Source organism: Furipterus horrens, unplaced genomic scaffold (genome assembly GCF_987537825.1).
Source record: "Furipterus horrens unplaced genomic scaffold, mFurHor1.1.pri manual_scaffold_7, whole genome shotgun sequence".
In the NCBI taxonomy this organism is placed as follows: Eukaryota; Metazoa; Chordata; class Mammalia; order Chiroptera; family Furipteridae; genus Furipterus; species Furipterus horrens.
In genome coordinates this window covers 75410019-75435413 of record NW_028327177.1, presented here as the reverse complement: position 1 = coordinate 75435413, position 25395 = coordinate 75410019, and the positions used below count along the sequence as shown (strand labels likewise).

The following is a 25395-nucleotide window of genomic DNA, read 5'->3' as shown; positions in this document are numbered from 1 at the left end:
GCTTTCCTTTATTTTCTCCCAACTGCAATAAACATACCTATTTCTTCCACAAGTGGTTTTGCAGTCCTGGATTTTCTTGGTGCCAGAAGAGCAGTTAGCATGTTCAGCCCCTCAAAATGCTGGCCAGGAGTTTCTTTGGGCAACTGAATGGTAAAAATTCCTTAAAGATAAATTTGTTTTATGCTTAGCAAGACTAAAATATTCAAAGACTTCACAAATATATCTATGTAATATATATCTTATTAAAATGTAATTCTATTTTATAGAGCTCCAAAATTATACCCTTTCATAAACTGAGTAAATAAAAATCAAAATAGAAAAAGGTTCCAATAGGGTTTTTCAGAATCACTGATTCAGCTGTCACTGCTATAAGAAATTAATCTGTTAAAGCTGAGGAATGCTTTAGAATTATGCAATATCACCTTAACTACTGATAGTATTAAAACTCAATGGTTTGAAAGGGCAATAGCTTAGAATTAACCAGTAGCTAATTATAAAATTTATTTCTGAACTAAGGAGGAAAAAAAAAAAATCAGGAACCATTATCCAATGGAAAATAGCAGGGCTAAGATCCGAGAGGGAGGGAAGATGGCGGCAGAGTAGGGACGATGTTGTCTGTTTGTGCCTGTCACAGAGGGACTTCAGGAAGGAATGCGGAGAGGAGTAACTGAGTGAGTGCGGACTTCGGATAGCGTGAACAGGGAGAGGAGCGTGGGAGCAGCGTGGAGGGGTCTACCGCGCACTCCAGGCTGAGCCGCTCTGGGACCAGCGTGCCTGCCATACTGCGCCAGAGGGCTCGTTAGCCGGGAGCTGCTTGGAGGCTCCCTCTGCCAGGGGCGCACCGGCCAGTGAGGTCTCGCGGGGAGTTAGCGAGAGGATTTGGCTGAAGAGGCTGGAGGAGTGGGAGAGCGGTGGGCGACCGGGACTGGGAGAAACTGTGTGGACTGAGTCTGGGTGGAGGCCTCCTTGGCTGCAACCCCTGAGCAAGGGCTCGGCATTCAGGGCACACGCAGCACTGGCGCTGGGGCACTGCAGAACAAAGGGATAGTTCTGGGGCAGGGAGAGGCCCACGCGGGAGAGCTGCTGCGGAACTCCAGACTGGGGGAGAGCTCCTGGGCAGGTGAGCACGTGCAGGCGTATAGACAGGGAAGCGAGCGGATGCTGTAGCTCAGGAATAAAGACACGACTGGAGGCAGAGCAGAGATTACTGGCAAGCGCATGCTGGCACAACAATAGGAAAACGCTGCTAGACAAGCCTGAGGAGGGCTGAGGCTGCCTCAGGAGGGGACAACTAAACGCAGCTCACTGCAGAGTGGCGGCAGACCCACGAATAAAAGACTAGCAACACCAGAATCAAGCAGGATCTGCCCACAGCCAGCCAACCAACCAGAAAAGATTTCAAACCCATGGAATTTTGGCTAAGGGCGGACCCAGGAAGGGAAAAAAAAATAGAGACTGTGCCTAAAAGTCGAATTGAGTAAAAACCCTTTCATTCTTTCATTCCTCACTCTCTCTCTTACTCCCCTCCCTTTCTTTCTTCTTTTTCTTCTTTTCTCCCCTCCCCTTCCCTTTTTCTCTCTCTCTTTTCCATGTCTCACCTTCATCCTTTTTGTTAATTTTTTAATTTTAATTTTTCTCCCTCTCTACTCCTTCCTCTTCCTTTCTCTTTATTTCCTTTCCTCCCCCTTATTCTCTTCCTCCCTCCCTTTCCATTTTTTTTCCTTCTTTCTTTCTAAGTACTTTTAATTTTACTAATTTTTTTTTATTTCGCCCCATCTCCCTTTCCATTCGTTTCTTTTTTCTTCCCTTTCCCTTCTCTTCTCCCTCTCCCTCTTTCTGTTCTTTCTTTCTCTCTATTCTATTTTTTAATCTTTTAATTTTAATTTATTTCCCTCCTTCTCCCTCCCCTTCTTCTCTTTTTTTCTTTCATCCCTTCTCTTTCTCTACTTTCTCTTTCCTTTCTTTTTCTTTCTTTCTGTTTTCCATTCTGTATTTTTGTTCTTGAAAAACTCTTTCTCCAATCTGTTTCCTAACTTCTATCCCTCATATACCTCTGCTTTAATGTTTGTCTGTTTTGTCTATCCTTCCTTTCAAACTAAACATATAGCATATAACTACTAAATACCTACACTATACAATTCCACTTTCTCACTTCATACTGCAATCCTCTCCTCCTTTTCAAACATACAGTATGTTATTTGCTGTCTTGCATAGCCTTAACCCTATTAGCTAGTATTATTACTCTATAACCTTCATTCTCAAAAACCACCCTTCTTTAATTTAAAACAACTCCTATCTGTTTCTCCTATGAAATAAGAGTCTTTCTATAATTATGTTAATACTGGCTCATTTGCAGCCAATAGTGGAATTGTGGCTGGGGGAGATTGTGGAGGGTGTGGGTTTCTTGCCTGGGTTGTGTGATTACGTTTTAACAGTACCTCCACAAAAGAACTCAAGACAAGGTGGGCAGAGCGACTCTCAATCAACTAGGCAGAGGAAAAGACCCACCACAGTGTAGCTGAAATACAACCAGACAGCTTAACCAAACAACATAAAGGGCAACACAAGATCATCAGGCTCAGAAGATCAAAGAGACTGCAACACTGAATCCCCCAGGTCTCCTGTAAAGAATCTCATATCACAAAAGTGAGAAATGAAAGCAGACAAATATAATAAACAAAAACAAAAAAGAAGAATTCAACATGGGGAGATGCAGAAACAACCCCCCAATGAAAAAAAAAAAGAGGAATCTCCAGAAACAGAGATAGATAGAACAAACATAAGCCAACTATCCGACACGGAATTCAAAAAAATGGTTATTATGGAACTTAAGGACCTTGACAACCTCAAAGAAAACTATGACAAACTTCAGGAAAATTACCAACATCTCCAAGGAAACTACAAAGAATTGCAGGGAAGCTACAAGGAACTTACAAAGAACTACACCAGCATAAAAAAGGACATAGAAACTACTAATAAGAACCAGGAAGAAATGAAGAATACAATGAGTGACTAGAAGAACACAGTATAGAATCAATCAAAAGCAGGCTAAACGAAGCAGAAGATCAGATCAGTGAATTAGACGACAATGTAAAAAAAAATTCCAAGACAATACAACAAAATAAAAAAGATTAAAAAAGAATGAAGAGAGTTTAAGAGAGCTGCAGGACAACATGAGACAAAAGAACATCAGCATCATAGGGATACAAGTGGCAAAAGGGAGGAAAAAGGGATAGAAAACCTGGTTGAAAAAGTAATGATAAAAATTTTCACGACTTGATGAGAGGAAAAGTCATGGAAATCCAGGAAGCACAGTGGTTTCCAAGGAAGATGAACCCAAACAGGCCCACTCCAAGACACATAATTAAAATGGCAACATACATAGACAAAGCGAGAATCCTAAAAGCAGCAAGAGAAAAACAGCAAATAACATACAAGGGAGCTCCAATAATGCTATCAACTGACTTCTCAACAGAAACACTACAAGCAAGAAGGGAATGGCATAAAATATTTCAAGCAATGAAAAACAAAGGCATAAAAACAAGAATACTCTACCCAGCAAGGCTCTCATTCAAAATGGAAGGTGAAATAAGGAATTTCTCGACAAAGGGAGACTAAAAGAATACATCTCCACCAGACCAGCATTACAAGAGATACTAAAGGGATGATCTAAAAAGGAGAAAGAAAAGAAAAAAAAAGGAAAGGAGAGGAATACAAGTACAAAAGGAAGTGAATAAATACCTATCAATAATAACCTTAAATGTAAATGAATTAAATGCTCCAATAAAAGACATAGGGTAGCAGAATGGATAAAAAAACAGGACCCACATATCTGCTGTCTACAGCAGACACACTTCAAAACAAAAGATTTATAGACTGAAAGTGAAGAAATGGAAAAAAGTATATCAAGCAAATGGACATAAAAAAGACTGGGGTAGCAATACTTATATCAGACAAAACTGATTTCAAAGGAAAGGCCATAAAAAGAGACAAAGAAGGACATTACATAATGCTTAAAGGAAAAATCCATCAACAAGATATAACCCTTATAAACATATATGCACCCAACATAGGAGCACTCAAATATGTAAGGACAATTTTGAAAGTCTTCGGGAAGGATATAGACAAAAACATAGTAGGGGACTTTAAAACACCATTGTCAACAATGGACAGATGTTCAAAGCAAAGAAACGGCAAGGATATTGAGGCACTGAACAACACTCTAAAACTTAGTTGATCTATATAGAATGTTTCACCCCAAGGAAGCAAAACATACATTTTTTTCAAGTGCACATGGAACATTTTCAAAGATAGAACATACGGTAGTACACAAAACAAGCTTCAAAAATTCAAGAAAACTGAAATTATATCAAGCATCTTTTCAGATCACAACGGCTTAAAATTGGAAATCAACTTTAAAGGAAAAACTCAAAAACAATCAAATTCATAGAGAATGAATAACATGCTATTAAGTAATGAATGGGTTAAAAATGACATCAAGGAAGAAATCAAAAAGTTTCTGGAAACTAATGATAACGAACACACAACACCCCAAAACCTCTGGGATACAGCAAAAGCAGTCCTAGAAGGAAAGTTCATAGCAATAAAGTCCTACATAAAAAAGATAGAAGAATCTCTAATAACACATCTAACCCTACGGCTACAAGAAATAGAGGAAAAAACAACAAGCAAAGCGTAGAGCAAAGAGAAGGAAGGAAATCATCAAGGTTAGAGCAGAATTAAATGACATAGAGACTAAACTAACAATTCAAAAGATCAACAAAAGTAGAAGCTGGTTCTTTGAAAGGATGAACACAATCAACAAGCCTTTAACCAGGCTCATCAAGAAAAAAAGAGAGGGGACCCAAATAAGTAAAATCAGAAACAAAAGAGGAGAAATCATAACTGATACCACAGAAATACAAACAATTGTAAGAAACTATTACGAACAACTGTACCACAAGAAATGTGACAACCTACCTGAAATGGACAAATTTCTGGAAACATATAATCTGCCAAAACTGAATCCAAAAGAAGCAGAAACTAAAAGAAAAATCTCATTTACTGTAGCAACAAGGAAAATAAAGACCTAGGAATAAATTAACCAAAGAGGTAAAACACCTTTATGAAGAAAACTACATAACACTGAAGAAAGATATTAAGGAAGATATAAATAAATGGAGACATATACCATGTTCATGGATGGGAAGAATCAACATCATCAAAATGGCCATACTACCCAAAGCAATTTATAGATCAATGCAATCCCTATTAAAATACCAACGACATATTTCTCAGACATAGAAAAAATACTTCAAAAATTTATATGGAACCAAAAAAGATCCCAAATAGCCACAGCAATCATGAGGAAGAAAAATACAGTAGGAAAAATCACAATACCTTCTATCAAACTATACTACAAGGCCACAGTAATCAAAACAGTCTGGTACTAGCATAAGAACAGACATATAGATGAATGGAACAGAATAGAAAGCCCAGAAAGAAACTCTGTTCTATATCATCAACTAATATTCAACAAAGGGGGAAGTAACATAAAATGAAATGAGAAGAGCCTCTTCAACAAATGATGCTGGGAAAACTGGACAGGGACATGCAAAAAAATGAAACTAGACCACCAACGTACACCATACACCAGAATAAACTCAAAATGAATCAAAGACTTAAATGTAAGCCATGACACCATAAAAGTCCCAGAAGAAATCATAGGCAGGAAAATTTCAGATATCCCACGTAGCAACATTCTCACTGATATATCTCTTAAGGCAAGGGAAATAAAGGAAAGAATAAACAAATGAGACTACATCAAACTAAAGAGTTTCTGCTCAGCAAAAGAAAACATCAGCAAGATGAAAAACGAACCAACGGTACGGGAAAATATATTTGCCAATGATATCTCAAACAGGGGATTGATCTCCAAAATATATAAAGAACTTATACGACTCAACACCAAGAAGACAGAAAACCCAATTAAAAAGTGGGCAAAGGACCCGAGAAAACATTTCTCCAAAGCGGACATACAGAAGGTCCATAGACACATGAAAAAATGCTCAACATCATTAGCCATCAGAAAGATGCAAATAAAAAACACAATAAAATACCACCTTACACCAGTCAGAATGGCCATCATCAACAAATCAGAAAACAACAGGTGCTGGTGAGGATGAGGAGAGAAGGGAACCCTGATGCACTGCTGGTGGGAATGCAGACTGGTACAGCCACTGTGGAAAACAGTATGGAATTACCTGTAAAACTAAAAATGGAACTGCCTTTCAAACCAACAATTTCATTGCTAGGACTACATCTGAAAAAGCCTGAAACACCAATTCAAAAGAATCTATGCACCCCTATGTTCATAGCAGCACAATTTACAATAGCCAAGTGCTGGAAACAACCTAAGTCTCCGTCTGTAGATGAGTGGATCAAAAAACTGTGGTACGTTTACACAATGGAATACTATGTAGCAGAAAGAAACAAGGAACTCCAGCCATTTGCAACAACATGGATGGCACTGGAGAGAATTATGCTTAGCGAAAATAACCCAGGCAATGAAAGAAAAATAACTTATGCTATCACCTATTACAGGAATCTATTGAACAACACAAACAAATGAACAAAATATAAACAGAGGTATGTGAACAAGGTATAGACTAACAATGACATGGGGGCGGAGGGAGGGAGAGAAGGGGAAAAGAAGGGGAAAAGTCTAGTTAAAGAACAGATATAAAGGACCCATGGACACAGACAACTGGGTAGGGATTGACTGTGGCAGAAAGGGTGGGCAAGGTGCGAGAAACCAATAGAAAAAAAAAAAAGTGGGACAAATGTAATAGAAAAACAAGCATACAATTTTCTTTTTATTCTTTAGTGGGGGGAAAAAAAGAGAAAATATAAAGAATGGAAACACAATTATACAGAATATTTAGAGGGACAAAGATTTTCCTTCACACTGTATATTTTTCTCCCTACCTGATCTCTCCAGAAAGTGGCACCCCGAAGAATTAAGTAGTGATATAAGGTTCTTTGCATGAAAACGGTAAGACCAGTTGTTAATAGAGGTCCTATCGACCAAGACTTTGACTGGAATGTCATGCCTAAAGGAGACATGTTTGGGCTCTAGTTGTTACCAAAAGCCCTGAGGAACCAAGAGTGAACCTAGAAGGCAATAAAAGCCCACGAGGAAAAAGGCCTGGTACCTACATTGGAGGTGCAGTCCATGGAAATCTTTCCAGCGAAGGAATGAAAGTTGCTTTCCATAATGATGGCTAAAGGTGACCTTAAAGCACAATGAAAACCTGAAGGACTTGGAAAAGACATGTGTTCACAGGCAAGGCTGAATGCCAGGTATATGGCTCAGCTTCTGCGCCCTGAAAAGCAGACTGAAGGTCACCCTAAAGGTTCTGTGTGTAAGTTCCAGCGAAGCAAACTTAAAGATCGTAAGTGATCATTTGCTGCTTTTGTTGAGTTCATGCAAATGAACAGGATAAATTAAAAATGGACCTAATGCAGTCCCTTAATGACAAGGGGGGTAATCTTAGGGAGAAAAATTGTGACCCAAGGAAAATCACAATGCTCATTCGTAGACTATAAAGTAATACAGAGAGATCAAAGATGGCGGAGGAGTAAGGGGAAGCTACACTAACCTCCTTCCAGGACCAATCTGGATTTACAACTTAATTTTGGAGAAAGCATCTGGAATAACCAACTGAGCACTAGTTGGAGAGAAGTCTTATAACCACGGAGAGACAGAAAAGGCCGCTACATCACAACATGACCGGTAGGAAGTGTGGAGACGCGAAAAGGCTGGCTGGGCTCCCACGGGTGGCTGCTGAAGGAACTGAGAATCAGCTCAGCAGCCGCGGGTTCCCCCTGAGAAGGGCAGGGTCTAAACCCCCAGCTGGGCTTCCCACCATACAGCAACAGAGTGGGAAGTAAAATAGTATCCAGCTTGAAAAGCGAAAAGCCACAACATTTCTTGCTAGCTGGAGAGAAACAGCAGGAGAAAAAGAGCTCTTAAGTTGACCACATACAAAAATATTTTGGCCCCCACTTACCCAGGGCTCAAGCAGAGGGAAGGCAGAGAGAACTGGAGACACTTGGAGAGAGTTTGACGCAGTGGCTTTGAGGGGAGAACGAGGGGAGCAGCCGACTGGGTCGCAGTGCTGACTCATCCACAGTACTACAGGCGAACCATTTCCCTCCAAGTGGCTACAGCCTGAGGGGAAGCAAACGCCCTGCCTACAGGAATTAAGCTGCCACACCCACAGTCCTTAAGCCTGACTGCTAATCACAGATTTAATAGATTAACAACTAAAGAAGTCAGACAAGGCAGTAGATCCCTGGAAGTCTCCAACAGGCTGCCTAGGGCTAGACTGGTACATGATCAGACGCCAAGGGTAGATCCAGGAAGTGCAGATTATTCTAGGAAGCACCAAGAACAATAGGAGTCACAAAAATGGGGAGACAGAGAAACAACCCCCTATCGAAAGGAAAGGTAGAATCCCCAGAAAGAGTGCTAAATGAAATAGAGGGAGCAAACTATCAGATATGGAATTAAAAACATGGATTATGGAGAAGCTAAATGAGCTCAGTGGAAACTACAAACAACTCCAGGGAAACTACAAGGAACTCCAGAAAAACTACAAGGAACTTACCGAGAATTACACCAGCATGAAAAAGGACACAGAAGCTATCAATAAGAGCCAGGAGGAAATGAAGAATATGATCTCCGAATTGAAGAACACAGTAGAAGGAATTAAAAGCAGGCTAGAGGAAGCAGATCGGATCAGCGACTGGAGGACAACTTAGAAAAACTTCCAGACAGTGCAACAAAATGAAAAAAGACTGAACAAGAATGACGAGGTTCTAAGACAGCTGCAGGACAACATGAAACGTAACAATATCCATATCATAAAAATTGCATTAGGAGACAAAGAGGAGCAAGGGATAGAAAACCTCTTTGAAAAACTAATGACAGAAAACTTTCCTAACATGAGGAGAGAAAGAGTCACGCAGGTCCAGGAAGCACAGAGGGTCCCTATGAAGATGAACCCAGATAGGCCCACTTCAAGACACATCATAATTAAAATCGCAACATTCAAACACAAAGCGAGAATCCTAAAAGCAGCAAGAGAGAAACAACTAATAACATACAAGGGAGCTCCGATAAGGATATCATCAGATTTCTCAGCAGAAACACTACGAGCCAGAAGGGAATGGCAAAAAATATTTCAAGCAATGAAAAACAAATGCCTACAACCAAGAATACTCTACCAGCAAGACTCTCATTCAAAATGGAAGGTGAAATAAGTAGTTTCCAAGACAAAAGAAGGCTAAAAGAACACATCTCCACCAAACCAGCATTGCAAGAGATGCTAAAGGGTCTGCTTTAAGAAGATGAAGAAACAGAGAGAGACAGAGAGGAACACAAGTACAAAGGGGGAAAATGACAATGAGTAAGTACTTATTGGTAATAACCTTAAATGTAAATGGATTATATGCTCGAATCAAAAGACAGGGTAGCTGAATGAATTAGAAAGAATGACCCACATATAGGCTGTCTACAAGACCTACCTTAGAACAAAAGATCTACACAGACTGAAAGTGAAAGGATGGAAAAAAGTATTTCAAGCAAATGGACATGAAAAAAAAGCTGGGGTAGCAATACTAATATCAGACAAAACAGATTTTACAGCAAAGGTGATGAAAAGAGACAACGAAGGACATTTCATAATACTTAACAGAAAAATCTATCAAGAAGATATAACCCTTATAAACATATATATATCCAACTTAGGAGCACCCAAATATGTAAAGAAAAATTTTCAAGACTCCAAGGAAGATATAGACAGCAACACACTCATAGTAGGGGACTTTAACACCCCATTGTCAACAATAAACAGATCTTCAAAGCAAAGAAACACCTAAGATATTGAGGCACTGAACAACACTCTAGATCAAATGGACTTAGTTGATATATATAGAACTTTTCACCCCAAAGAAGCAAAATATACATTCTTCTCAAGTTCACATGGAACATTTTCAAAGATAGACCACATGGTAGGACACAAAACAAGCCTCAACAAATTCAAGAAAATTGAAATTACATCAAGCATCTTCTCAGATCACAATGGCTTAAAATTGGAAATCAACCTCAAGGGAAAATCTCAAAAACTTTCAAACTCATGGAGAATCATCACATGCTATTAAATAATGAATGTGTTAACAATGACATCAAGGGAGAAATCAAAAAGTTTCTGGAAACTAATGATAATGAACACACAAATACCAAAAACCTATGGGATACAGCAAAAGCAGTCCTAAGAGGAAAGTTCATAGCAATACAGGCCTACCTAAAAAAGCTAGAAGAATCTCTAATAAAAAATTTAACCCTACAATTCAAGAACTGCAGGAAGAACAACAAGCAAAGTCCAGATCAAGTAGAAGGAAGGAAATCATCAAGATCAGAGCAGAATTAAATGACAGAGACTAAATTAACAATTCAAAAGATCAACATAAGTAGGAGCTGGTTCTTTGAAAAGATAAACAAAATTGACAAGCCTTTAACCAGGCTCATCAAGAAAAAGAGAGGACCCAAATAAATAAAATCAGAAACGGAAGAGGAGAAATCACAACTGATACCACAGAAATACAAAGGAGTCTAACAAATTATTACGAACAACTCTATCACAAGAAATTTGACAACCTAGAGGAAATGGACAAATTCCTGAAAACATAGTCTTCCAAAACTGAATCAAGAAGAAGCAGAAAGCCTGAATAGACCAATAACAACTAGTGAAACTGAGGCAGTAATCAAAAAACTCCCGGCACACAAAAGCCCTGGACCAGATGGCTTCACAGGTGAATTCTACAAAACATTTAGGAAAGAAATAACTCCTATCCTCCTCAGACTATTCCAAAAGATATAAGAAGAGGGAAGACTCCCAAACTCGTTCTATGAAGCCAGTATTACCCTAATTCCAAAACCAAGTCAAGACACAACAAAGAAAGAGAACTACAGGCCAGTATCGCTGATGAACATAGATGCTAAAATCCTCAACAAAATATTGGTAAATGGGATCCAGAAACACATCAGAAAGATCATACACCACATTCAAGTGGGATTCATCCCAGGGATGCAAGAATGGTTTAATATTTGCAAATCAATAAACGTAATACACCACATAAACAAAATGAAATACAAAAACCACATGATCATATCAACAGATGCAGAAAAAGCATTTGATAAAGTACAACACCCATTTATGATGAAAACTCTCAGCAAAACGGGAATAGAGGGATCATACCTCAACATATTAAAGGCCATATACTAGAAACCTGAAGCCAACATCACACTCAATGAGCAAAAACTGAGAGCATTCCCCCTGAGGTCAGACACAAGACCATGATGTCCACTCTCTCCAATCCTATTCAACATAAGTCTTGGAAGTTCTAGCCACAGCAATCAGACAAGAAAGAGAAATAAAAGGCATACAAATTGAAAGAGGAAGTAAAACTGTCATTATTTGCAGATGACAATGATAGTGTACACAGAAAGCCCTATAGACTCCACAAAAAAACTACTCGAATAAGTGAATTCGGCAAAATAACAGGGTACAAAGTCAATATTCAGAAACCGAAGGCATTTCTGTACACCAACAATAAAACATCAGAGATAGAAACTAAAAGAAAAATCCCATTTACCATAGCAACAAGAAAAATAAAGTACCAAGAAATAAACTTAACCAAGGAGGTAAAACACCTTTACTCAGAAAACTACATAACACTGAAGAAAGAAATTGAGGAAGATACAAAGAAATGTAAGCATATACCATGTTCGTTGATGAGAAGAATCAACATCTTTAAAATGTCCATACTACCCAAAGCAATTTATAGATTCAATGCAATCCCTATTAAAATACCAATGACATTTTTCACAGACCTAGAACAAATACTTCAAAATTTATATGGAACCAAAGAAGAGCCCGAATAGCTACAGCAATTTTGAGGAAGAAGAACACAGTAGGAGGAATCACAATACCTGCTATCAAACTATACTACAAGGCCACGGTAATCAAAACAGTCTGGTACTGGCATAAGAACAGACATATAGACCTATGGAACAGAACAGAGAGCCCAGAAATAAACCCAGGTCTATTTGGACAACTAATATTTGACAAAGGGGGAAGGAACATCAAATAGAGTGAAAAGAGCCTCTTCAACAAATGGTGTTGGGAGAACTGGACAGGGACATGCAAAAAAATGAAACTAGACAATCAACTTACACCATACACCAGAATAAACTCAAAATGGATAAATGTAAGCCATGGCACAATAGAAGTCCTAGAAGAAAACATAGGCAGGAAAATTTCAGATATCCCACGTAGCAACATTTTCACTGATATGTCTCCTAAGGCAAGGGAAATAAAGGAAAGAATAACCAAATGGGACTACATCAAACTACAGAGTTTCTGCTCAGCTAAAGAAAACATCAGCAAGATGAAAAGGAAACCAACCGTATGGGAAAATATATTTGCCAATGATATCTCAGACAAGGGATTGATCTCTAAAATATATAAAGAACTCATATGATTCAACACCAAGAAGACAGACAACCGAATTAAAAAGTGGGCTAAGGACCTGAAAAACACTTCTCCAAAGAGGACATACAGAGGGTCCATAGACATATGAAAGAATGCTCAACATCACTAGCCATCAGAGAAATGCAAATAAAAACCACAATGAGATACCAGCTCACACCAGTCAGAATGGCCATCATCAACAAATCAACAAACAACTTGTGCTGGAGAGGATGCAGAGAAATGAGAACCCTGGTGCATTGCTAGTGAGAATGCAGACTGGAGCAGCCACTATGGAAAACAGTCTGGAATTTCCTCAGAAAACTAAAAATGGAACTGCCTTTTGAACCGGCAATTCCATTTCTAAGATTATATCCGAAAAACCCTGAAACACCAATTCAAAAGAACAATCTATGCACCCCTATGTTCATAGCAGCACTATTTACAATAGCCAAGTGCTGGAAACAACCTAAGTGCCCATCTGTAGATGAGTGGATCAAAAAACTGTGGTACGTTTACACAGTGGAGTACTATGTAGCAGAAAGAAAGAAGGAACTTCTACCATTTGCAACAACATGGATGGAACTCGAGAGAATTATGCTTAGTGAAATAAGCCAGGCAACAAAAGAAAAATACCTAATGCTGTCACCTATTACAGGAAACTAATGAACAACACAAACAAATGAGCAAAATTGAACCAGAGTCAAATTATGTCTGCCATATCATCAGAGATGTTTAATTTATAGGCAAGAAGAATGTCAAATGCCTTGCAGTGGGATGTCTTCCCATTAAGACAGGCTTACAGATTTAGAGAATGGTTTGTGGGTTATGTTACACAAGTTAACATGTGTTTTCTGTTTTCAAAGGGCATAAGCCTAGGATCTCACTCCCTGAGTGATTGTCTGTATGTATAGGCCCCACTTAATCCTGTCTGCATCGCTGCCTCCTTAGACTGAACGGTTTGGCTGAATCAAGTGGCTGGGTTGGTGAAGAATGGGATGGTCTGTAGGCTTCACCTTAAAACAGGTTTCTCTTTTCTATCCTAATGGCTTGGACAGAAAGGACCCAGAGGTCTGAGAGGGGGGGAAAACCTAAAATATTCCCCTCAGCCCAAACTAAGTATAATGGACAAAAGTGTTCTGGATAGGCATGATTGTGGCTGGCACACCTTCCTCCAAAGAAGCCCTTCTTTTTTCCCTAATTGGGGGCATTGCAAAATTAATACCTGCCTTTTGTCATCTAGTGGTTATGGATTGAATGATGCCTTCTAACCCTTTTCGCCAAATCTCTTGCCCCCAGAACACAACAAGGATGCCAGCCTGTTAAACCAAGCACGCCGCTGTCTGGGAACAGCCAACCGACCTGGAGTCAGTACGATCCTTCCCCATGTGGGAAGACCACCCTCCCCTCCACACCCCCACTCTTATTAAGGAATTCTGGACCCAAGGGGGGTAGGTAGGACGACGACCATGACCAGCTTGAAGCAGCTAGAAGAGCATGAGACCGTTGCCCACTGTGCTCTATAAGATTATAAAGGGTCTAAGTCTGGGGTGGGGGGGATTTTACTTTTTTTTAGTGTTATAAAAAGTAATCAATTAATGAATTAATTCTAAAATAATAATAATATAGAAAAGGGAAAAACCGGAGAGACTGCTTGCATGACCAATGGGCATGGACTGGAGAAGGGTGGGATTGCTGGGGGAGCAGGGTGCTGGACAGGGTGGGGAGCAAAGGGGAAAAAATGAAACTATTGTGACAATATAATCAATAAAAATATACCTTAAAAAGAAAAAAGAAAAGAAAATAGCAGGAATTTCAAAAATACACAAAATCTTAAATAAAGCAGTTATAGCTTAATAAAGTTCTTTACTATCTCCAGAGCTACATTCCTGAAGTCCGTCTAAGACAAACAGAAATTCTACATAAGCGCTTCTTTTCTTTCCTTGACTGGATTTAACAATTTCATCTAGGCTCTCCTATGAAGTTATTACATTATTTACTGCTCTTGCATTTTAAAACATTTTACCTCTTTCAGTGTACTGAACCTTATCCTAATATATCAAATACAACTTAACCCAAAATAATTCCACATATAGCAACCTTCCTAAACCCCAGTGTACTTTTAAAATGTAATAACTTTGTTTCAATATGCAACTTATCTGCAATTAAAAGCAGGTTTACTACCTAGGAAGGCAGTCTCATTACACTTCATTATCACATTAATTATATTGCATTATTGGTTAGAACGTCATCATTTAACATTTTCATCCCATCTTTCTTTCCTTACCCAAGTTCATCAAGTCAATAAATAAATATTTACTTAATAAATTACACAAGAGTACATAGTGTATTCTTATTCCACATCCAGTAACAAAGTAAATTCCATGGGCTTCTATAAAGGGAAAAATAAATGGTTTCATGGCTAGTTGAAATGAAGGACTTATCAATCACGAGAAGAAAAGTCCATCAGCCTTTAAATGCCATCTATGGTAGCTTCTTTCTCACTTACGTATTAGTAAATTTTAAGTTTGATATTCTAGAAGACTTGATTCACAGCTAAAGTCATCTATATATTTATCACCTCATACACTCCAACTTTTACTTTTAAACACTTCCTAAGTGTAGGGAGAATAGGGAATAAAAACTAGCAGAAAATAGAACCAGAGTGTTTAACTTTACTGTGAAGAGTATTATGAAGTACTTTAAAAGACTGAAGAAATTGTCATTGTTAAGTAATCCATGAATAGCAGCACTGAACACTGGGGAACTTTAGTGACTGGAACAGACTGCATTGGGAATAAACCTAAAAGGTCCTCACAAGTATCATGAAAGGTTTTTATGTAGTTACTCTAACATGAAGAATCCAAAGGACAAAACTAACAAAATTTCCAAAGTAAATACCTTTATCTGCATCATAGGACCCTTGCTCACTTCCATTTTCTGCAATTCTTCCAGGAAGAGTTAATCTGTAGATTTAATATAAGATCTCATGAAGTACTTAAATTACAAAGTACAGTAAGTGACCATCAATGACAGTATATATTGAAATCTATCAACCATCTTAAAAGGAAATCCCTCAGCATTTCTTTAACATTTTACAAACTAAATAACTTAATTTCTTTCCTAGCTAAAAAAAAGAAATCAGAGATGATTCGATCTGTCTGCATAACCACTAGTCAGTCGCCAATAAAATACTTAAAAGAAAAGCCACAATAAATACTAGTTATCACTTTATAGTACTTCCCCCTCCCTAATGAATAAGTTATTTATGTGCCTGACTCAGCAGGGGCTCAATAAAAATACTCTAACTGGCTTCCCAAAAACAAACAAACAAAACAAACAAAAAAACGGGAACAATAAACAACCAATTGTTTATATTGGGCAAATTACTAATTTAAAAAAAAAGCAGAAAGTAAAAGTGTTTTTCTCAAATCTCATAATTACTATATGAGAATTTCTCCTTTTATACTAAAGGAAATTAACTGATTTCCCTGTTGCCAGTTTTACTCTGGTTCAGTCAGTCTTGTACTGAGGCCCCAGAAGAATTTTTCTAAAACATAAGTGTAATTGTCACCTTTCTATTTGAAAAAGTTTCTATGACTTCTCAACACTAACTAGATACAGTATTCCCTCACTTATCGTGGGTATTACATTCTAGAACCTCCCCCCCCCGCAATAGGCTAAAATCCGTGAAGTAGGAACCTTATATTTATTTTAGTATTTATATATATTTTAAGGCTTTATAAACCCTTCCCACACACTAATAAACCATTCCCAGTCCCTTATTAACCTTTCCCACTCCCTTACTAACCTTTTCCACACTTTTATAAACACTACTTATGTTCTTAAACATATTCTACACTCTTAAACGCACATAACTTTAACGACATATGTATACAGTACCACAAAATCCTGCGATATAACGAAAAATCCGTGATAAATAATTAAATATATTTTTTAAATTCCCGCGATACAATGAGGCTGCAATAAGTGAACCACGATATAGAGAGGGACTACTGTAATTTAAACTAATCAGTACAGGATATCAAGCCAGCACCATCCCATTCCAAACTGAAAATCAGAGCCTCATTTTCTCCCACACACCCTTCTCCCTTGCTTCCTATTGTAATAGTAATAATAATAATGATGATGATAATGATAATGATAAAAAACTTGGCAGACCACAAAGGGCCCAGGGCTTCACAGCTTAATTATAACTGATCCCAATGTTTCCTGGAGCTACAATGCATTTTCCAAACCAAGATCCCTTCTAAACCCAATATGAGGAGTCAGTTTATATATAAATTAGTTATAATTTTTACAAATACTAACTTTACTATCAGAATCTGAACTGCATCCCAGCTCTGCCATTTTACCAGCTTTGCAACTTTCTTTATACCAGTTATTTAATTCCAAGGCTCATATTCCACATCTGTTAAAAGGGAAAAGTAATAGAATCTATCCCAGGACTACTATGAGAAGAATGATAATGCTAAGAGTTTAATGGCTGGTAAGCATTTAAAAGATATAAACTATTATTATCAGCTCCCCTCTCAAGACTCTTTATAAGTATAAATTCTTGCTACATATAGTGAAATCATATTTGTTCACAGATCTGCCTCCCCTGCTAGACTCTCAATTCCTCAAGGAAAGGAGTGAGGTTTTATTTAACTTTCATGTACTATAGAGCAAACTTTATTTTCAAAGACAGCCTATCTCACATCTCTCCTCCCAACAGTGGGGTCTGTGTCTCCTCCCTTTAAAACAGAGTGGGCTTCTGGAACTTTTAATCAACACAATAAAGCAGAAGTGACCTGTGATTTCTGAGGTTAAGTTATAAAAGATAATATGGATTCTGCCTTGCTTTCTGGAATACTCGTTTTCAAAACCTTCAGCTACTCTGTTAGTAGTTCAACTCCCTGAAGGAATCACAATCTAGACCACATAAAAAGGCTACACTGGGAGAGGTACTGAGACTACAGGAGAAATACCCTCCCTCACCTCACCCTACCAGTCCCCAGCTGCTTAGGCCCTTGCTGTTCCAGATCCAGCCACCATTTGACCACAACCGAATTAAAAACTTCAAGCCTGAAGAGCTCAGCCAAGCCCTCACCAAATTCCTGATGCACAAAAACCAGGACAAGGAGTTAAATGACTGTTGTTTTATACCATTAAATTTGCTTGATTATGTAGCAACAGATAACCAGAACAGCAGGTCCTTAATAAATATAATATCTACTGATTATTAAGCACATGGATACAAGGTATGGTAACAAAGACTATGTATGCATTATCTCAATCTTCACATCAACTATTATTAGCCCCATTTTACAAATTAGGAAACTCAGAGTGAGACACTTGCCCAAAATTCTAAGTGTGCTGAGACTCAGATGTGCTCAACTTCCAAGCCTCTGCTGCTACCCAAGGAATGAATAAATTTGTGTGAAGAGTAAGTACTCTTTAGATTGTTTTACACATTACCTCTTATTTTGTCTTCACCAAAACTCCCCAACTTAAGCAGACTGATTTTCACTTTGAAATTTTTATGCTATTGTATTTATTTTTCAATCTTATCTAAGTACTTTTCTCTGAGTCTCTGATGCCTCATCTGTACCATGGGTAAATAACAGAACCTACTTTGCAGAACTTCCCTAAAATCAAATGAGATAATCCACATAAAACTCTAACCTGGAGTAAAACTTCAATAAATGTTTGCTAACACCACCGTCATCTTCCCATTTTTCATGTCTTAAATATTACCTCTTCAGAAAGGCCACTTTCTATAAAAACAGACCCCCTTTTATTCTCTTTCAGTGCAGAGCACTTCTTACAATTTGTAGTTGTACGTTTACTTTTTTTTCCCCCCCATTAGAATGTAAACCACATGAGTCCCCCCTATATCGCCAATATTGAAACCAGAGCCTGGTATATACCATGGGCTTGATAAATATATCAAAGAAATAAATGAGAAAAGAAATAGGGAAGTGTAGTATATGCAAGCAAGCATATGGATTAAGTTAAGGCCTAAAGGATATGTGAGCAAAACTGGGTCAGGCCCAGTGAAGGAAACAGCTTGACTGGAGAGGAAGGTTTGTATTAGGGAAGTCGTCGTCGGCAGCCGTCCGTCTCGAGAGACGATGGTGTAGCTTCTTAAGAGTCTATCTGCACCGCCGAGAATGGTTGTGCAGTCCCACTCGGGAGTGACACGGTATCTGTCTCCTCCCATGTTGAATCGACATCTTGCGATGACGCTGGAGTGTCCTCTCCAGTGAAGCTGAAGCTACAGAGCCTGGGCAGGGTGACATGGAGGGTCTGCTGTTGCCCATGCAGCAGACCCCCCCTCTCTTCGCAGCTGAAGGGTCCAAGGGAAAGACGGAGTCAATACAGCTTGGCTTCAGGTGCACCGCAGGAGTTGCCGGTGTTGACTACAACGTCAAACCGCCTTAGGGACTCCGGCTCCGGATTTTCTGTCGGGGTTTACTCCCTTAGCCTTTCCCCTGAAGAGGTATGCCGCAAGGCAGCGGAGGTTTTTTGGAGTCAGAGTTTTCCTTCTCTGATGTGCCCTGACTGGAAGATCGAACCAGCGACACTTAGCTCGCAGGCCGACGTTCAATCCACTGAGCCAAACCAGCCAGGGGTATTAGGGAAGTACTTAGGCAGGAAAAGTAGGCTGGAGCTACACTTACATGAGAAAGATTAGGAGACTAGATTTCTCCCTCCTAGGAAAAGGAAGAATAAGGAATTGACAATGTTTAGGAATAATCTGGCAGTGTTCTCTGTAAAATAAGGCTAATAATTATGTCTATCTCTAAAAATCGCAGTCCAGATTAAATGAGATAATGTACATTAAAGCACTTAACGCGTTGCTTGCCGGAAACCGGGGACGGACGACGAAACCAAACAGAAGTAGCAGACGAAAAGGTGAGAGAATGAGCCTATTATGGTGCCAAGCAGGCCAAGGAAGGCGGAAATTTCAGAAAGTAGGGAATAGTCAGACAAGAGGTAGATAAACAGGTCGTGGACTGAGAGAAATCAAATGGGCCGGTGAGCTGACAGCGCGCGCAGTTCCGAGTAAGGAGGACAAACGTAGAGCGAAATGAAAGAACAGAAACTGGAAAGGTAACATGGTCCCAAACGTCATGCTTTAAAATGGCTCAAAAATCTATTTAATGTGGGGGTTTTAAAAGGTTGAGGAAAAACTGCAGCATCTAGAAGGCGCCCCTAGAAGAGTTCACTTACTCAGCATTAAAGAAGCTGCGGGGACCTCGGGAAAAGGCCCTTGTTCTTTTACCCTCCCTCGATAAGCAGTTATCGATCTGTGAATGAATGAATGAATCCCCAAAATACGCTCCCGGTGGCCAAACACCCGGAACTCACCTGAGAAAATACGGCTTGGCGTAGAACTTGAAGTCGACCCCCTGGAAGTAGACATCGAACTCGGATACGCGAGCGTAGGGCACGCGGATGGCGAGAGTCAGGAAGTCCGGGTCCTGGCTGAGGTCGAAGGCAGGGGTCAGCATTGCCACGCCAGCTCCGGTGCCCAACTCGGTCACTCCCGCCGCCGCCGCCGCACACGCGGTCTACCACCTAACCTGCTCCAGAAATCCTCCCACGCAAGCACCGGTTCGGTTGGCCTCGGCGCTTCCGATTCAAGGCGGAACTGCTCGTGCGTAGGAGAGGAAGTCCCGCCCCATTCCTATCTCCCTGGAGACGGGAGGCTGTTAGTGAAGAGAAGAGGTTGTACTCAGAGGGGCTCTTTGCGTAGGTAATAAACCCAGGGTAACTTGGAAGAATCCGAACAAATCTCCGCCTTAGACGCATCTTTGAGATGGTTTTAACATCATCGGCTTTCCAGGTAGAGACCTGCGTTTGAATCCCTTTGGGCCACTTCCCAGCTGTAAGACGTTGGGGAAAGATATAAAACCTTCTGTGCTTCAGATCTCTCTTCTATAAAATGAGCATAACACTAGGACCTAGCCTCATAGAGATACTGCCAGGGTAACATAAAATTATATAAAGCTCTAACTACGTACCTGGCAAGTTGTCAATGTTCGGTGTGTTGGAGCAGTCACCACAGCAACCACAGCAGCATCCTTATTGTAGTTTTCCTTCGCTCTCATCTGTTTGGTCAACAATTCCCCCTTCTCACTTTTCCTCCCCGTTTTTCTCTTCCAAAGTCTGTCCCCCTTCTCCTCCCCCTCCACATTTCTCTCCCTTTTCCTCTCTCTCTTTCATAATTCCTTATTTGAATAGCGTTCTTGCTTACAGTATGTCCATCCAAATACTCTCTTTTAATCTGCACTATGAACTCCAATGAATACAACTCAGAGATTAAGCAATATGTTTTACAATAATCATGCATTTTACAATTGTCAGAACTCAGAACATCTCACTCTTAAACCCATTTATGCTTGCATTGACGAATTACAATCCATCTGTACTTTCCCTTCTTTTTCCTTTCCTTGATTTTTCTCCTTAGACTTGTTTGATGTCCTCTTTCCTGTCTCTTTTTTTCCTGCTCTTCCTTGTATTCTTCCTTTAGCCTATGCTCCCCATACTCTTCCAGGGCCTCTCCAACTAATCTATCTCTTTGCCTGCATATATGTCCTCTCATTTTATTTCCTGTTATTCCACTAATAGATAGCATAGTCAGGGAAATATTATTTGTTTCCTGGTTTTAAATATGAGTAGGAAAGGGGTGAAAGTCATCTCCTCTAACAGTGGACCAGAGAATCTCAAAAACCTTTTCAACCCTGGCTGCAGTGGCTCAGTGGATTGAGCATCGGCCTGCGAGACAAGTGTCACTGGTTCGATTCCCAGTCAGGGCACATGACTAGGTTGCACATCAGGTCCCCAGTTGGGGGTGTGAGTGAGAGGAAACCACACAGTGATGTTTCTCTCCCTCTCTTTCTCCTTTCCCCTCTCTCTAAAAATAAATGAACAAAAATAAATTTTTTCTTAATCTTTGTAATGGTATTTACCTCTAGAAGAAAAAGCAGATCAATAGCAAACTTTTTAATAATTTAAAGTGTGTATTTCTGGAAAAAAAACTTTTCAACCTCCAATTTTTCCTCAGTGTTGGAAATTCACTAGGACTGAGAAAAATAGGACAAATAAAATAAAAATTTTTAAATAAAAAACACTGCTTAAATAAGACATCAGGTGTAAAACAATTTAAAGAGTGCTCTTTACACATTCACCTATTCCTTGGGGAGCAAAGTGATTAATTGAATTAATGAATACGTAGTATGTGCCAGCACTGTATAAAATCCTTTACATTGGTCTCATTTTCCCCTTCCGACAGCTCTATGAGGTAGACGTTATATATACCCCAGTTTGCACAGGGTTACACAGCTAATGGGTGGTGAAATGGGAATTGAAAAACAAGTGAATCTGATTTCTGGGCCCAGGCTCTAAAATACTACAGAACTGACTCCCTCTAATATTATCAACCTACCCAGCTTGTTTCACATTATGAGTCCAAGCCTCCCTGCATTAGGCCATACTGAGTTTTACAAATAGTAGATTTACCCAATGTAGGTCTAGCTGCCTTCCACTACGAAAGCCAATACTCAACAGGCAGGTGCTGATGTAAAGGAAAGTGGTTTACTTTCAGGTGCTGATCACCTGGAAGATGAGGGACTCCTGTCTCAAAGCCCATCTCCTAGGAAGATGGGGGGGGACTCTTGTCTCAACACCCATATACACATCTCAATCTCAGTGGGGGCAGAGGTTTTTATAAAGAGCGCAGTAGGAATAGAACAAAGAGTTCAAGTTCAAGAAAGAGGGCTGAAAAGTTCTCTACCTGCAGACTAGCACAGTTCATCCCAATAAGGCAAGTGAATATCCAGTGTGCATCATCCTGGTTTAGGCACCCTGGATTCACATCATCCTGACTTTACATCATCCTGGCTCCATGGTCAAAGGTCAGCAAATCTCCTGGAGCTGGGATGCCTGAAGGTCAGAGTGTATCTTTTAAATTTAGTTCCCAGGGTTCTTATACAAACATGCTGTTCATCTATATGCTACATATTAGTCAGACTCAGCACTTACAGAAACAATGTCAAAAGAATGGTGGGGTGGGTTACAATTTCCCATGGTTACAATTTTCCACTGTTACAGTAGGCACTCAGTATTGTAAATGAATTGATACAGACTTGGAATTAGTAAAACTCTCAAAAGGTCCTTTGAGATAGGCCTTTGGCTAAATCATTCCAAACTAGTTCCTCTATTAAGACTCTCTACAATTACCAAGGGACCTCATTCACGTAAGTCACAAGCGTTAATATTTTTAAATTATTAATGCATGAACATATGCTATCCACAAGGAAATTCTAAGTTGAAAGCAGTATACAGAGTAGAACTATGAAGTTTCCAGATATTTTATTCTGGGCTTGGCAACACACATACACAGGATTGCACACTATGGGATTAGATGGTTCAATGCTGCTGTGATTTATAAAAAATATATTCAGTATTGCATCTGCTGTATCACAAAATAATATCTACAACCATATAACAGGGTTTTGTTGGTGGTGGGTTTTTTTTTTCTTTTATTATTTGGTTTTTCAATTACAGTTGTCCCATTTTTCCCCTATTGTTCCCCCCACCCACCCAGCCCATCCCTTCTCCCGAAATCATATCCCTCCCCATTGTCCATGTCCATGAGTCATTTATACACGTTCCTTGACTAGACCCTTCCCTTACTTATCCCCATTCTCTCCCTCCCCTCTTCCCCCTATTGACTACTATTCTACACTTTGTCCTATTTAGTTCGTTTGTTTTGTTGGTGGTGTTTTATTGCAAGCTATAGTTCACTTCACACCCTGGCTGGTTTGGCTCAGTGGATTGAACGTCGGCCTGCGAGCTAAGTGTCGCTGGTTCAATCTTCCAGTCAGGGCACATCAGAGAAGGAAAACTCTGACTCCAAAAAACCTCCGCTGCCTTGCGGCATACCTCTTCAGGGGAAAGGCTAAGGGAGTAAACCCCGACAGAAAATCCGGAGCCGGAGTCCCTAAGGCGGTTTGACGTTGTAGTCAACACCGGCAACTCCTGCGGCGCACCTGAAGCCAAGCTGTATCGACTCCGTCTTTCCCTTGGACCCTTCAGCTGCGAAGAGAGGGGGGGTCTGCTGCATGGGCAACAGCAGACCCTCCATATCACCCTGCCCAGGCTCTGTAGCTTCAGCTTCACTGGAGAGGACACTCCAGCGTCATCGCAAGATGTCGATTCAACACGGGAGGAGACAGATACCGTGTCACTCCCGAGTCGGACTGCACAGCCATTCTCGGCGGTGCAGATAGACTCTTAAGAAGCTACACCATCGTCTCTCGAGACGGACGGCTGCCGACGAGTTCACTTCAGTTTTGTATTCTAATTAGTGGTAAATTATACGAGTTATAAGTTCCGTAAAAAATAATATGAGCCTAGCTGGTGTGGCTCAGTGGACTGAGCACCGGCCTGCGAACCAAAAGGTCGCCAGTTTGATTCCCAGTGAGGGCACATGCCTGGGTTGCAGGCCAGGTCCCCAGCTGGGGGCATGCAAGAAGCAACCACACATTGATGTTTCTCTCCTTCTCCTTCCTCCCTTCCCCTCTCTCTAAAAATAAATATTTAAAAGTAATAATAATAATAATAATATGAACAGCCCTGGCTGGTGTGGCTCAGTGTATTGACCACCAGCCTGTGAACCAAAAGGTCACTGGTTCAATTCCCAAGCAGGACACATGCCTGGGTTGCAGGCCAGGTCCCCAGTTGGGGGCATGTGAGAGGCAACCAATTGATGTATCTCTCACACATTGCTACTTCTCTCCCTCTTTTTCTTCCTTCCCCTCTCTCTAAAAATAAATGAATAAAATCAGAAAAAAAAAAAAATGAACAGAGTCACTTTGAAATTGAATCACAATTACTATCCCAGGGGGACCACCATGCATGTATTATGCCTCAAACCTTTGCAATATTAAAGCAGAGCAAAATAACCTTTGGGCTGGCCCTAAATCAAAACTGTGACCCAAGGAACTGTTTACAAGCATAACAAGAAAGCAGATAATGTGGCTACCAACTGAAGACTACCAGACTGAAAATTAAAAACATTCTTTAGAATTAGTGTCACTGTGTTATATTATCTGCACTAATTGAAACGCCTTCCTTCAAATGATGCAATTGTTCCCCTTCCCTTTCTCATAAATCTCCCTAGCCTTTGTCTTCTGGTTGGAATACTATTTGAGTTTCTGCCTGAATCGGTGTTTCCCAAATAGCTATTTTTTCTTATCTAAAATAAATGGTCGTTGCCTTTCAATCTGGGCTTTTAGTTTTAGGTTAACATATCTGATGTTAGGAGTGGGATCTGAAATGCTTTCATCTTCAGGGACCTCCATTCCCTGGAACCAGTTATGGTACCTACAGGGCCTCTTTTGTGCTCACTGCTGCCATGGACCACTAACTCCTTGACTGAAGCCCTCTTATGTTTGGAACTCCCTCCTTTTTTGGTTGAGGTCAAATACCTTCATTTGAGATTGGGAGAGGTTTTTCCTTCAGGGATGTGGAGGCAATTGCGGTGGGGATGATTGGCATGAAGCATGCAGCAGGGAGCTGTAGGAGCTTGCTGCCTTCTGTGAAAGGATCTCTTTTTTTTCTCTAGAGGCACATTTAACAGCTCACCAGCTTGTAAGACATGCCCTGGGGTTAAGCAGCTCACAGGGGGTTCGTTCCCTGGTAGGTGAGGACTTAATTGGGTTGAGAGCTCTTTGGTTTCTTTTTCTTATCTCTGCCTGTTTTGTTTTTGTCTTAAGAAAAAAGA

At 40.0% G+C, this 25395-nt stretch overlaps 1 protein-coding gene across 3 annotated transcripts in view; it reads right to left on the bottom strand.

The window, feature by feature from the left end:
- Positions 1-20770, bottom strand: part of SHQ1 (SHQ1, H/ACA ribonucleoprotein assembly factor) — a 192042-nt gene extending 171272 nt beyond the window's left edge. The window contains exons 1-3 of one of the 3 annotated variants that reach the window (XM_090283827.1): positions 19974-20770; positions 15498-15562; positions 38-160 (exon numbers count right to left, since the gene is read on the bottom strand). In XM_090283827.1, the coding sequence (XP_090139953.1) occupies positions 38-160; positions 15498-15562; positions 19974-20116 (331 nt within the window). In that variant the 5' untranslated portion in view covers positions 20117-20770. The remainder of the gene's footprint in view (positions 1-37; positions 161-15497; positions 15563-19973) is intronic. The other 2 variants (XM_090283825.1, XM_090283826.1) reach the window with 2 other exon arrangements.
- Positions 20771-25395: the final 4625 nt, after the last annotated feature.